This window comes from Asparagus officinalis, chromosome 5 (genome assembly GCF_001876935.1).
Source record: "Asparagus officinalis chromosome 5, Aspof.V1, whole genome shotgun sequence".
In the NCBI taxonomy this organism is placed as follows: domain Eukaryota; kingdom Viridiplantae; phylum Streptophyta; class Magnoliopsida; order Asparagales; family Asparagaceae; genus Asparagus; species Asparagus officinalis.
The window spans coordinates 82,358,140-82,373,808 of record NC_033798.1 but is presented as its reverse complement, the minus strand read 5'-3'; the positions used below and the strand labels follow the sequence as shown (position 1 = coordinate 82,373,808).

The 15,669-nt window shown below is 38.2% G+C and overlaps 1 protein-coding gene and 1 long non-coding RNA gene across 2 annotated transcripts in view; one reads left to right on the top strand and one right to left on the bottom strand.

Moving 5' to 3' along the window:
• The window catches only part of LOC109839903 (aspartate aminotransferase, cytoplasmic-like), a 19,196-nt gene that overhangs the window by 526 nt on the left and 3,001 nt on the right, over nt 1-15,669 (top strand). Inside the window, 10 exon segments of the mRNA XM_020408356.1 lie at nt 1-3; nt 5-121; nt 202-273; nt 360-421; nt 980-1,063; nt 6,402-6,501; nt 6,584-6,704; nt 7,503-7,666; nt 8,009-8,146; nt 9,335-9,456. The exon segment at nt 1-3 is cut by the window's left edge and continues 526 nt beyond it. Coding sequence (XP_020263945.1) covers nt 1-3; nt 5-121; nt 202-273; nt 360-421; nt 980-1,063; nt 6,402-6,501; nt 6,584-6,704; nt 7,503-7,666; nt 8,009-8,146; nt 9,335-9,456 — 983 coding nt within the window.
• On the bottom strand, nt 12,535-13,129 carry LOC109839905. The gene is made up of 3 exons (XR_002246760.1): nt 12,825-13,129; nt 12,693-12,746; nt 12,535-12,605 (listed from the first exon to the last, which is right to left on the bottom strand). It is a non-coding gene; the product is annotated as an uncharacterized LOC109839905 (long non-coding RNA).

Genomic DNA, 15,669 nt, shown 5'->3' with positions numbered 1-15,669 from the left:
TCACTCTTCAATGGCATCCCAAAACCCTAACCAGTCGATCTCCGCCTCTCTCACCGCCGGATTCTCCGGTAACTCCGTTTTCGCCAATATCTCTCAGGCGCCTGAGGATCCGATCTTGGGGGTACTGCACTGATCGATCGATTTTTCTTCATTTTTTAGAATTTAGGGTTTTTTTCGCTGAATTTTTGTTTGTTTTGATAGGTGACGGTCGCGTATAACAAGGATCAGAGCCCGGTGAAGGTCAATTTGGGGGTTGGAGCTTATCGAACTGAGGTGAGTTGTTCCTGGGTTTAGATTTGAGCTGGTATGATCAAATCTGATGGCTTCTTGATGATTAATTTATCGATTCCCTTTTACAGGAAGGAAAGCCGCTTGTTTTGAATGTAGTGAGACGAGCGGAGCAATTACTTGTTAACGATCGGTATTGACAATTTGATTCCTCTTTTATGTCTCATTTTTCTTCAAGACTCACTCGTTTTAGAGAGCTAATATTTTGCTGCTTCTATCGCTGCAGATTTTCTTACTAAAGACATCATTTTGATTATCTTGTTACAAATTGAGAAATTTGTCTGAGAAAATCCTTTATTTAGTGAATAAAAAATGGCATGAAATTCTGCCATTTTTAAATCTACAAGAAATCTTCTGTATTGGAGATACTGAGTGTCCTTACCTCTGTTTCTTGGGCAAAAGGCCTAAATTTGTTTCTTCTGTATGGATTTCTGTCGCCATATGTTTTAAATAATCTTGTCAGTATTTCTAAAGTTGTTAGTATTAGCACAAACCTTTGGTAGTAATCTCTGTCAGCAAACAACTTTCCAAACCCTTTATGTCTTTCATGTGGTGGAAAAAGTAACACCGATTTTAAATATGGAGTATAATGAAACATTAGGAAGACTGTTCCTTTAGATAAATATGCTGTAATATGTTTTGATTTTGATTAACGATTGTCTGTTGATCTTTTACATTTTCCTTTCCTCAGATCACGTGTAAAAGAATACCTCCCAATTACTGGATTGGCAGATTTCAACAAACTGAGTGCTAAGCTTATATTGGGAGCTGACAGGTGGGTTGTTCTATCTAAAATGTGATGGAATTTGCACATTTTACCTTTTTCTGTTATTCTTTCTTGTTTGAATATATTAATAAGTTACGACAGAAGTTGTGGAGATTGGTTGCTTAGCATATGGTGAGGCACAGGGATTGTACTTATTTAGTTTTTGTATGTGATTTGGATGGTAAGCAGTGATGTTGGATGCAAACTAAATAAACGCATAGATGTCCTTGTTGAACGAAAAAGAAAGAGAAGATGAATTTTGATGGGCTACGGTAATGGGATTGGGGTTTTCTTTGCTGTGTTTTCTCAAAGAGAAGACTACACTATTTATAGCGGCAACACCCACTATCTCCACCCCCTCAAGGACTGCCGCAAATATCCGATAGAGTTATTCTCTCAAATAACCCACTATCCATTATATTCTCAACAAAATATCCTTCTGTTGAGCTATTAATGGGTGACTTGGTCAGTAATTTGGATGAGTCAAACTAGCATCTCCCACTTGACCAATTAAACCTAGTGATATGCTTCTAACTATCCATGAGATTAGATGTTTCTTTTTTCCATTACTCACACTATCCGTAGAGTCGTAGAGAGTAAGTATTATTTCATTATTCATAAAATTTGACTTATTTATTTCTAAAGACCTATTAAACTTATGTGTTTGATAAAGGTTTCGCTGGTATTCCTTTTGATGAAAGGATCAACAATCATATCTATAGTAGGAATGTAAGTCACTTTAACTTCTCCATTTTCTATAATATTTTGAATATAATGATACTGAATCTCAATGTGTTTTTCTTTAGTGATATTCGCACCATTACTGATCAAGCTAATCGTTGCTTGATTATCACAATAAATATCAATATGTCTTGACAAATTGAGATCAAGATCAATTAAAAACCGTCTTATTCAGACAATATGTGTAGTTGCCATACTGCAAGCTACATATTTTACTTCTTGTGTGTAAGATACCCTTGTTTCTTACTATTCTAAGAAACAGAAGTGGACTTTCCATCATCTTTATCACCTTCGAAATCAACATCGAAATAACCGAGGAGATCAAGCAAGCTGGCTTGATAAACCAATCTGTAAGTCAATGTATCTCTGATATATTTTATAATTTTTTAACAGCTTTCCAATGTGCTAGCCCCGAATTACTTTGATATCAACTAACCAAACTTACATCATAAGCTAAATTAAGTCTGGTGCACAACATTGCATACATCAAGTTTCTAACTCCTTGCGTGTATGGAATATCTAATGACTTTTGCCCCTCTTTAGAGCTTTTCTCTTTACACAGTCTCTTTCCCATGACTAATAGAGTTGTGCCATATTGGAATTCTCTATTCCAAACCTTTTAAGAACTGATTTTAAAGATTTTTTCAAGTTTAAACTTAACATTCTAGACTTTTTATCTCGAATTATTCGAATTCTAAATATATATGATGCATCACTCATGTCTTTCCATCTCAAACTTTTAGTTGAGATCTGCCATGTGTTTGTTCAACATTTCCATGTCAGTTCCGACGAGCAATGTATTATCCATATATAAGGATAATATAGTAAATTTGCTCTCATTTTTGAAGACACACACAATTATCTAATTTGTTCTGAACAAAACCAAGTTTGTTGACTGTATCAGAAAACTTGAGATACCACTGTCTAGAGATTATTTTAAACTATATGAAGATTTCATTAATTTATAAATTTTATGTTCCTGTCTTTCTATCTAAAAACCTTTATATTATTATATATGTACCACTTCCTTCAACTCTCCATTAAGGAATGCTATTTTAATATTCATTTGGAATAACTCCAAATCAAGATATGTAACAATACCTAAAATAATTCTAATGGATATAAATTTTTAGCTACATAAGAATGTCCCTTAAAAGTCTATTCATGTCTTCTAGTTATAACTCTTGACAACTAATCGTTCTATGAATTTATCAATAGACCCATCAACATGGTATTTTTTAAAGCACCCATTTGCATCTTATGACCTTTCTATTCTCGGGTAGGTTACATAAGTTCCTAACATTGTTCTTTTCTTTAGAATCAAGTTCTTCTCTCTTGGCTTCTAGCCATAAGGTTGATTCATGCGATTTCATTACATTAGAGAAGATTAAGGGATCTTGTTCTTCTATATTTGCATCTACGAAGAAACAATATTGCTCACGAATATAAATAGTAATCATCCATCCATCTATGACGGTCGTGTTCTTGGCCTTTTGTTGCCTACAACTAGTTAATGAGGTACATCATTTTCTATAGGTATTGTGTCATGTTCAAAATTATGTTCATTCACAATATCTGAGTTATTAATGTGAACAACATTGTAATAGTCATTATCTATTATAGATGGAGGTTCTGTTTCCTCTTGAATTGGTCCTCTTCCACAAGGTTCACTAGAAATGTAGCATCTCTACTTCTAGTGACTCTTTTTTCTTTATTGTAGAACTTGTTACCTCTTGAATTGGTCCTCTTTTTTCTTTATTGTAGAACTTGTTACCTTTTGACTTTTCTGAATACTATATGAAACTACACTTTAATGTTTTAAAGTCCAACTTATCTCTAAGTTGGTATGGAATGAGAACATGGGCTATATATCCTCACTTCTTGAGGTGACTCAGATTAGGTTTCGTCCTATTTCGTAACTCATAAGATGTATATACAACTGACTTGGTGTAAATTTTCAAAATATAATTTGCAATTAGCAATGCTTCTCCCCAGAATCTTTTGGAGAGACTAGAATAGGACAACACACATCTAAACATATTAGGCAATGTTCTGTTTTTTCTTTCAGCAACACAATTCTGTTGTGTATATGGCATTGTTGTATGTCTTTTAATTTCATGTTGAATATAATAACTCTCAAATTCTTTAGAGTTATATTTTCTACCTCTATCAGTTCTCAAAATCTTGATTTTCCTTCCAAGTTGGCTTTTAATTTCTGTTTTATATCTCTTAAAGCATTAAAAGGCTTCTAATTTTCTAGAGATAAGATAGACATATGCAAACTTGGAATAATTATCTATGAAAGTAACAAAATATTCTTTATTATAATGGGTTTTAACACTTAGGGGACCACAAATATCTTGAGTCTATCAACCCTAAAAAGTTTATTAGCTCTTAGTTTGCCAATTAAAGGTTTCCCAGTCGTTTTACCCATTAAACAATGTTCAATGGTGGCAATTGAAAATTAGATAGTGCAAGCAGCACGTTCATTCTAATAATTTCTTACATTTTTGAAATACTAGCATGTCCTAGTTTAGAATACCACAATTCAAACTCAAAAATATAACATGACAAGCAGTTTAAATTGAAAATTTTATTATCAGAATTGTTACAAACTGCTAGAAGGATGCATAGTTCATGCTCTGATACCAGTGAACGAAAAAGAAAGAGAAGATGAATTTTGAGGGGGCTTTGGTAACGGGATTGGGGTTTTATTTGCTGTGTTTTCTCAAAGAGAAGATTACACTATTTATAGGGGCAACACCTACTATCTCCACCCCCTCAAGGACCACCTCACATATTTGAGAGAATTATTCTCTCAAACAACCCACTACCCGTTATATTCTCAGCTCTTCCGTTGAGTTATTAATGGTTGAATTGGTCACTAATTTGAAAGAGTCAAATTAACACTTATTGATGTTTCTGATCTAGCTGCTCTCAGCTTGTTAACAGGACACTTAAACCAGACGTGCCAAGTGGGAACCTGGCATGTGAATCTATGCTAGAAGATTCTCCTGATCTCATAGGCCCTCGGCTTGATACATATGCTAAGAGATGTTTATAATTTCATTCGCCCGACCTTGAACTAAACCCAAGGGGAGGGAAAGGAGAGGAAGGAAGTCTGAAAGGAGAGGGAGCAATTAACTTAAAATTCAATCCCTCCCCTCCTAATCCGTCCTAATCCGTCCGCTTTAGGAGGGTTAAGAAAGTGAACAAATTTCCTTCTTCTTAACCCTTCAATTCCTCCCTTCATTTAGTAAAAAATGTAAACAAGCACGGTTAGCATTGTAACCGTCCCAACTCCTCCCCTCCCCTCTTTAAAAAAAAAACACTATCCAAACTCATCATAAGATATTGCATGTGAAGGTAATTTTTCTTGAGGTTGTTATGCTTGGTTATTAGTAGGGGTAACAGCGTTTAAGAACTGCCAAGGGTTCAAAAGGACAGTTGCCTTACATAATGGATATGATATTTAGGTGGGAAGTTTGTTGTAGTTCCCTGGGAGAAATTTGACCTCTTTGCTAAGCTATCAAACCACATAATGGCTCATCCAAATAGATGATCTGATCCAGTCATCTTGTTCATATTGCAATAAGTATATCTTTACACAAATACCTATGCATGTGTGAAGCTTTTTTGGCATTTATCTAATGGTTGCTTACATTTATATTACAGAACCATTTTCTTTATTTTTTTTATTTTTTGCAATCATGGGAGGAGTGAGTTTGAAACTGCATAATCTTTGTGCATATGCCTTTATACTACACAAACCATTTTCTTTATTTTTTTTATTATTATTTTTTGCAATCATGGGAGGAGTGAGTTAAAGATCCTGAAACTGCATAATTTTTGTGCATATGCATTCAGCTTACAATTTGATGGTCAATAGGGTGTCCCCATTTACTTTGGTAGGTGGGAATAAAGTTTAAATTTATGTCTGCGAATATGAAGCGCATAAGGCCTCATCTAAAGTCCAATGCGACCTCTCTTTGGTTGATTAAGCATTTTTATTTGAAAAAATCTCGTGAAACATACAAACTAATGTTGATTGTAGTTATGAATGCCGTGGACTGGAACTTTCGTGATCACTGCAGTGAAACATACAAACTAATGTTGATTGTAGTTATGAATGCCGTGGACTGGAACTTTCGTGATCACTGCACTTTCCTAATATAAAGTGCATAAGGCCTCATCTAAAGTCCATGCGACCTCTCTTTGGTTGATTAAGCATTTTTATTTGAAAAAATCTCGTGAAACATACAAACTAATGTTGATTGTAGTTATGAATGCCGTGGACTGGAACTTTCGTGATCACTGCATTTTCCTATTTTTGGAACTTGGTAGTGTAGATTTTTGAATAGTTTGTCTCTATCATATCTATTTTTTATTCTTGTCATATGTCCTCTTCTGATTTTATTAATAGTATTTAACATTAGGCTGTATTAGTCATCCGGTTGATTGTTAGAATGCCAGTTTAACTAAACTTGTGTACTAGGTTTTCAGTTACTTTTATGGTTGTTTGTTCGTTGCTCCATTGCTTTCCTACCATATTAGTTTCCTTCACATCTGTGATGAATTAAATCTAATTCACTTTCCTTGAAATCAGTCCTGCTATCCGAGAAAGTAGGGTGGCCACAGTGCAGTCCTTATCAGGTACTGGTTCATTGAGGGTTGGAGGCGAGTTCTTGGCCAGGCACTATCATGAAGTAAACGCTTGACTTCCAAATTTATAATTTGCATATATCAATCTGTTGCTTGAGATTCTGACTCAAAGCTAATATTGTCCAGCGCACTATTTACATTCCACAACCAACATGGGGAAATCATCCAAAAGTTTTTACGTTAGCAGGTCTTTCTGTCAAGACTTACCGTTACTATGATCCAGCAACTCGTGGGCTAAACTTCCAAGGTAGTTACTTTTGACTTCGAACAATGTTTATTTTCTTTAGTTCTTGGAAGTTCAATTATCATCTAATTTATGCACTGGTTTTGTCCAGTTAATGTCTCGAATTTCCATTGTCAGATTTAGATATAGAATCCTTGATCAGAGTTATAACATAAATTCCAAAAGGAATTTTGCTTTTATAACTTAGAGCCCTTGCACTTGGAATGTGTTTCTGTTGGATCCTGTTTTCTTTTTTTGTCCCTTAGAGTTGAATGAAATCTCTTGAAGCAAATATATCACCTTCCCTCTTGTAGACTTTTGTAAAGGCAGAAGTGGACTCCTTGGTTGAACAGATTATGAATAAAACGGTTTTTCCTACCTGCCACTTCGCTTCATAATTTATGGCAGAGTTTTCTAGTTGACAAGAATAAGCACCAATTGAGAGAATTGATGTCAAGTTTTCTATTTTGTATTAAAACTTTCTTAGATCCTGGCACTTCCATGGCTTCTCCATCCTTGCTGAAATGGTGATGAAGTTAACTAGAGTTTCCCATGTAATGGTGTAAATAAAAATTCATGAAATATGGTTTATTGCTATCTAGAGTTGCCAACATTTGATCTTTTATGGTCATTGACAATTTTACTAAGACGGTAGAGAGAAAAGTCCTAGCAATGTTCTAAATTTTTTCATTAGTCTAACAGGGACTGTCAGTCATATCTATGTTGATACTTCGTATTCTTTTGCTTTAGATTCAAATAATATGCTGATACCAAACTTTCCTTGTGTGGTAATTATGACCACCAAAAATGACTGCTGGACAGGTTTGTTAGAGGATCTTGCTGCTGCAGCTCCAGGCGCAATTGTCCTTCTTCATGCATGTGCACACAACCCGACTGGTGTAGATCCAACTGTTGATCAGTGGGAGCAGATAAGGAAGTTGATGAGGTCAAAAGGGCTGATGCCTTTCTTTGATAGTGCTTATCAGGTAATTGCGAAGTTAAAATAAGAGCAGTCCATTAAATTATAGTGCTAAGATCAACTCAAGCATTAAAGGTGCATAATGTTGTGTAGGTGATGGCAATGTTAAAAGTTTTTAAGTCCATGATATCCGCGTTAGATTTAATTCACACACAGAAGTAGTTTGTCTTGACAATCATGTTCACTTGAAGAAAGCAATTATTGGTTTCACTTAAGAATGCTGTCAATGGCATTGCATTATTGGTAGCCAATGTCCTGGCTGATAGATTGTTAAAGAGTGTGTTTTTTTATTAACTTCCTGCTATTTTACCTGAATTTTTGTAACAATACTGGAGATACATCTTTGCAGGGGTTTGCTAGTGGAAGTCTGGATACAGATGCACAGTCTGTCCGCATGTTTGTTGCTGATGGCAGAGAATGCCTTGTAGCTCAAAGTTATGCTAAGAATATGGGTCTATATGGAGAACGTGTTGGGGCTCTCAGCATTGTAAGAGCTTTAACTAGAAATTTCAAATATTTTTATAGTGTATATCTGTTTGTGCTGGTTCTTGGTTCGTATAACAGTAGATTTATCTGCTTTTTCTCTTACGAAAATATGGATTAAGAGCTTCACAGTTAGAAACCCATCCTTTCCGGGGACATTTTGTTTGACAGGTTTACATAATGCTATATAATGAATGTCAAAATCCCAATTCTATCTTTTAGTATCTCTGATTACGGATTCTTTTTCATGATCATATCCCTATTTAGGGCCACTAGAAGTGAGTCACTTATTAGACCTTTTTCTTATTTTGCCTTTATGGACGTGTAAGCTGAGTTTCTCAGTTTCATAGCCTCTTTTGGTTTAGCAAATATCTCATGCATGGGTGACATAGGAGTAGCTGACTTTTATTTTGTTGGGAATTTGTAGAAGTACCTTCCAATCAACAAGCTTGCTTTCAAGCCTTCAACTGTAGATGGTGTGGTGGAAATCAGATATTCAATTTGTTTAGTCAGTGAAACAGACACGATAATCTTTGTCAATGGAAATTACTAGCTTAACCTTTTCATTGAGTTGGTCACTTGACAAGGTATGAGAGCCAAATTTCGAGAGGCCCTGAGTTCAAGCCTCATTATTGTCGATGTAAGATCTTTTTATATTTAACCCTGCTACTTTCAGCTGGGAGATTTTGGGTCACTTGAGTTCAAGGGCCCCCGAGAGCAGCGGAATGTCAAATTAGCTTGGTATACAATGGCAGGACAACCAAATCTTTTGATTAAGTTGTTTATTGACAGCTATCATTATCTAAAATTTTCCCATAAGTTTCATCATCTTAGAGTTCCCCACCAAATGGGTTGTTAGTCATGGCGTGTAGGTTCGATGAAATGGTTGATACAAATTTACAAATGGTCATCATTCCTCATAAGTGTTCGCAAATTTCTGGCAGAGGGAATAAAGTAACTGTCAGAGAACTGTTTGTAATAACTCCTCAAGTGTTAGTATCTTTTTTTTTCTTTTCTTTTCAAAAGTTATGTGAAACAATTTTGTTAAGGCTAACTTTATCCTTGTTTGGTTGCTTTTTTGAGATAGCAATAGGAAGCATTTAATTTTTTGTTTAATCATCTATGATTCCTTGTTCTGGTGTTTATTTTGATGTTCTCATTCAGTTTACCTAATGGACATTGACTCCTGCAGGTTTGCAAAAGTGCTGATGTGGCAGGTAGGGTTGAGAGTCAGCTGAAGCTTGTTATTAGGCCCATGTACTCTAATCCTCCAATTCATGGTGCATCTATCGTGGCAACCATTCTTAAGGACAGGTACTAGATCTGTACAGTTGACTATAAACATCAGTTTCTCTTTGAATAACACTAAAATCCGGGGAAGCCTGTTCCTTCCCCTGTTCAATAATTATGCAAGCGTAATAGATTAGCAAGGTCTGAAAGATCAGTTTATTCGGTATGGATTGGCTGTTTCAGTTTGGAAAAATGGTCTCCCCAGTATGAAACTCTATCCTGAAAATCGTGTTTGGATAAATCACTTCTGCCAATAAGGATTTTATAGTTTTAGTATGTATCAGCTGATAGCCTCCGATACGGGCCCGAAACAGAACCTTATTCTTGTGCAAAAAATGGAGGTTTTTTTTTTTTAACCTTCGGCCAAAACTGACTGATGGATTTACCGGTAGTAGTTGGGGATATCCAATTGTCGAAAGCAAAGGACCGGGAACTTGATGCAAGCGGTCACAAAAAGGACCGGGAACTTGATGCAAGCGGTCACAAAAGTTGAGAGCGGCAGAACTTGAGGGCAGCTTTATGTTGATGAGATGAGGTTAATTCTGATGATGTCATTGGTGGGACTCCTCCGTCTTTGATGTGACTAACATGAAAAGATGTACCTTTAACTTTGTTTATCACTGATGGAACTAAAAAAGAATGAACTTGCCTTCTAATTTGATCATGAGAACATTTGTTTTCCTTCAAAATTTCAACTTAATATCTGTTTTGGGGTGTCGGCAATGGTCCGAGTTCCAGTCTATCTTAAAAGATCTAACACTATCGCCTGGATGCTGATTTTGACTTGAGGACATCTTTTGTTACTTAAGTTATAATTGATGTTGCGTATATAAATGAAGCTAGCATTTCTGGAGTATTACTATAGTTTACATGACTTTTAGGGCTTGTATAGAATATGAAAACCCTAATCTTATTCATGAGATAACATGGGCTTATATAGGCCCCTACAACTTACAAATAAGCCCCTAAACCTATTAATATTTCAACACTCCTCCTCAAGATGGGCGAAAGATATCCACTAAGCCCATCTTGTCACATCCTCTAATCATATCTACGGAGCTAAGTCCCTTAGTCAGACAATCTGCTGCCTGATCCTTAGTTGGAACATGACTTAATTCCAGTAGTCCATTGTCCAACTTCTTTTTGATGAAGAACCTATCGATCTCGATGTGTTTGGTTCTATCATGCTGCACTGGGTGGTTGGCGATACTGATGGCTGACTTGTTATCACACCACAGCTTCATCTTGGCTCCTTGATCCAGCTTCAGCTCCACCAACATACTCTTTAACCACAACAACTCTGTAACTCCTAAGGCCATGGCTCTATACTCTGCTTCAGCTGTTGATCTCGCTACCACCGATTGCTTCTTGCTCTTCCACGAGACCAAGTTGCCTCCTACAAAGATACAATATCCTGAGGTGGATCTCCTGTCATCAGCACAGCTAGCCCAATCAGAGTCGCAATAACCCTCGATGCTCACATGTCCATTCTTTTTGAATATCAGCCCCTTTTCGGGGGCACTCTTTAAATATCTCAGAATCTGGTACACAGCGTCCATATGACCCTTCCTCGGATCGTGCATATAGCGACTCACCACGCTCACTACAAAAGAGATATCAGAACGTGTATGACTCAAATAGATCAATCTTCCCACCAGCTTCTGGTATCTGTCACGATCAACTGGTTCTCCGTCCTCAGCACCTAGCTTGAACTTCTGGTCGATCGGTGTAGTTACAGGTTTGCACCCTAACATTCCTGTCTTTTTGAGAAGATCCAGTGCATACTTTCTCTGGGATAGGACGATTCCCTCCGCTCCTCGAGCTATCTCTATTCCAAGAAAGTATCGAAGTAAGCCAAGATCTTTCACCTCGAATTTCTTACCCAGTCTCATTTTGAGTTGGGTAATCTCCTTCTCATCATCCCCTGTAATAATCATATCATTCACATATACCGCAAGCATGGTAATGTGGCCTCCACTCCGTCGAAAGAATACGGTATGGTCGGCGTTGATCTGTTGGTACCCCATACCAATCATAACCCTTCTGAATCTGTCAAACCAATCATGAGGAGACTGCTTCAGCCCATAGAGAGACTTCTTCAATCTGCAGACCTTTCCCACTGTTTGATCTGTACCGAATCCTGGTGGTATCTCCATGTATACCTCCTCCACTAGATCTCCATGAAGAAATGCGTTCTTCACATCTAGTTGGTGTAGCTTCCATCCACCATTTACCGCCAGAGAGATTAAGGTCCGAACAGTGCTCATCTTTGCCACCGGTGTAAAAGTCTCATCATAATCGATGCCATATGTCTGACTATACCCTTTTGCCACCAGACGAGCCTTGTAGCGTTCAACTTGTCCATCTGGATTCTGCTTCACAGTGAAGACCCATTTACATTAGGGGTGTTATCGGAGCGGATACGGTTCGGATATGACACTTACCATATCCATATCCGCTTTTTATAAACGGATACGGATACGGATACGGATCATCTTCGGTAAGAAAAAACCTTAACCATATCCGCACTTATCGGAAACAGATACGGTTCGGATATTTGAGAATCAGATCGGATATGATCACGGATATAAACGGATATTCGACAATGGATATGGATTGAATATATGAATTAGTACACCTATGCATAAATTACAACCAAATAGGTAAATGTATGAACTTCATTATTTAGGTTTGTAAGTTGCGAAATCTCTCTTGAAGTGGATAGTTTCTTTCTGGCCAAAAAATGGGTATGTCCTTGAGCAAATGATAAAAGGACCTTATTTAGTATAAAGGGGTATGAGTCTATGTCAGATTTCGAATTTAGGCTACTCTTGGACAAGATATAACACAATTATAAAATGAGCAACATATTCCTGCCTGCTCATGTTCTTCATTTCTTCGAGTTCTTGGTTGTAATTCTCCAGCTACAAGATAAAGCTCATTTTCAGTCCTAGACTAGCTAAAAAATTATAACCGAAATAGTAATGAGAAAGATCATACAGGGAGCTGCAGATCCTAGCCAATTCTTCATCGGACTTCTCAAATTGGTTCAAAGACTTCTCTTTTTTCTCCTCTGCTTGCTCCTCATTGATTGAAACCAAATGGAGCTTAGAGGAGATGGATTCGAGATCAGAGGATTCAGTCATGATCAAATTCTGATCCTCAACTAAGATCTTCAAAAGGAAATTGCAATAACAAAATTTTGAGGCTAATCCATTGGCAATTTAAAATAAAACAGGAATTCAAAGAGAAGAATTGACCTTTTGCTCCTCAGGATCGATCGAAGTGAGCGAAAATATTTGGAATTTGAGCACCTGATGAATAAATGGAATGATTTAAATAATTTTATGTTTACAATTAAGAAAAAAATAGAGATTTGACAAAATTGATACCTCGAATCCATTGTCGGTATCGTAATCGATGGGGAAATCGGAGTCCTGGTGATGAACGATGAATCGATGGGTTCGTGGACAAGGAGTTCAAAGATTTCCAGAGGTCCGGGAACGACGCCGAGTCGGAGCTGAAGGACGCGTTTGACGCGTACGACCTGGATCGGAATGGGGTGGTCTCGGCCAAGGAGCTGCAGATGGTGCTGAGGAAGCTGGGGGGTAGGTGCGGTCGTGCGGGGTCGAGGATTGCGAGAGGATGATCAGGTCGGTGGACGAGGATAAGGATGTGTGTGTTAATTTTGGGGAGTTTAAGAGGATGATGATGAAGCGCCGCTGGAGCAGAGGCCAGAGAGGGACGCTCACGCTAGGGTTAGAACTTAGACAACTTGGACTTTATATCTTAGAGGTTTGGGTTAGCGGTTACGGGTTGTAAATATTGCAACTTTGGACCCGAATTATTATTATATTACGGATATCCGTATCCGCAACACTCATATCCGTTACCGAATCCGTATCCGAAAAAAAATCCGAAACCATATCCATGCCATATGTCTGACTATATCCTTTTGCCACCAGACGAGCTTTGTAGCGCTCAACCTGTCCATCTGGATTCTGCTTCACAGTGAAGACCCACTTGCATCCAACTGCTCTCTTCCCTTTTGGTAGTTTTACTAACTCCCAAGTGCGGTTCTTCTCAAGGGCCCTTAGCTCTTCGTGCATAGCAGCTTTCCATTTCTGGTCCTTCTTTGCAACCTGTCAATTGTTAGGTATAGTAACAGAGTCCAATGATGCAATGAATGTCCCATGTGCAGGGTGGATGTTAGAATATGATACAAATTGGACAAGATCCCAACCATATCTATCGGGAGGATTTTTCGTATTACTACGAGTAGTCCTCCGTACTGATATTGGTGTGGGAGGAGTAGGGAGGAATGTTATCAGTAGGGAGAGGAACGTTATCACCTTGGGATAAAACTGGTGGTGGTGTAGGTGTTTCAGGAGTCAGGGCAGGTGTTGGCAAGAGACTTGGCAGCACTAGTGGCACTGTAGGTACTGTTCCTGCAATTTGCTTGCCCTTCCTACTATAGGTTAGTAGTTCCCCCTGAACAGTGGGCCTAACACCTCTTGGCTCATTTTTTCTTTTCTTCATCATTCTCCTGCTCCTCAACCAATTCTCCTTCCCAAGGAATCGATACAGAAATGAATTTCTCCACACTGTTCACCGATCTCTCACTATTCTCCTCCTCTTGCCTCATACTTCTAGTATTAGGCGAGTTACTAGCGGATGAAGTTACCTTCTGGGTGTAATACGGCTCGAGTTCTCGAAAGTGCACATCCATGCTCACAAACAACCTTTTCTCCACTGGGCTCCAGCAAACATATCCCTTCTGAGTAGCAGAATATCCCACAAAGATGCACTTCACAGCTCTAGGGGCAAGCTTCCCGACAGATGGCCTGTTGTCCTTCACAAAGCACACACAGCCAAACACTTTAAGTGGAAGAATCCCACCATTATCTCCGACTTCCAATCCAGCACTCTCGAGGGCATTCTGTTGATCAGCGCTGCTGCGGTCAACACTGCTTGTCCCTATAATATTTCTGGGACATTCATAGAGATCATCATGCTTCTAGCAACCTCTAAGAGATGTCGGTTCTTCCTTTCCGCTACCCCATTCTGTGCTGGTGTGTATGGACAGGTTGTCTGGTGATGTATTCCTTGAGCTGACAAATATTCTTCAAGGGCTCTGTTGGTATACTCTGTCCCATTATCTGACCTCAATACTTTCACCACTGCTCCGTATTGAGTCTGAACAGTCCTATGAAAATTTTGGAAGCACCCAAACACATCACTCTTATTCTTCATCAGGTATAACCAAGTAACACGAGAGAAGCAATCAATAAATGTAACAAAATATTTGTATCCATTCATAGAACTTGTGGAACAAGGCCCCCAAACATCTGAATGTACCAAGTCAAATGCATGAGAACTTTTATGACCAGAATTAACATAGGAGCTTCTAGTAAGCTTTCCAAACTCACATGCATCACACACAAGTTTCTGTTTATTTGCTTTCTCAAATAAAGAAGGATACAATCTACCTAAAACACTAAAGGATGAGTGTCCCAAACGCTGGTGATGAAGCATTAACTCATTTTCAGCACTCATTTTAGATCCTACTACTTCCTCTATGACTGACACCAATGCTGAATCCAGCCCTTCACGATCCAGATACCACAGTCCACTACGCCATGTGTCAGTCCCAAGTCTCCGTCCTGTCCCCTTCTCCTGGAAAATCACCTTGGGAATATCAAAAGAAACAATGCATTTTAGTTGGAGGATGATAGAACTAATGGACAAAAGATTGATTGACTGGAAAGGAAGGAGCATGCAAAACATTGGACAAAGTTACTGAACCAGTACAATCAATTGTACCCTTACCAACCACAGGCTGAAATGTACCATCAGCTGTTTGAATACTATCAGGCGATGCTAAGTGAGTATATGATGAGAACTCACTCGCATTACCTGTCACATAACGAGATGCACCGGAGTCGACTATCCATGCTGATGATCTGTCAGGAGACATAGAAGCAAAAGCATGTATGTCATCAGTACATTTGTTCGGATGAGCATATGTAGCAGTATTGCTGAACCAGTACAATCAACTGTACCCTTACCAACCACAGGCTGAAATGTACCATCAGCTGTTTGAATACTATTAGGCGATGCTAAGTGAGTATATGACGAGAACTCACTCGCATTACCTGTCACATGACGAGATGCACCGGAGTCGACTATACAGGTGATCGGAATTGAGGGGCGGGTGGTGTGATCGGAATTGAGGGG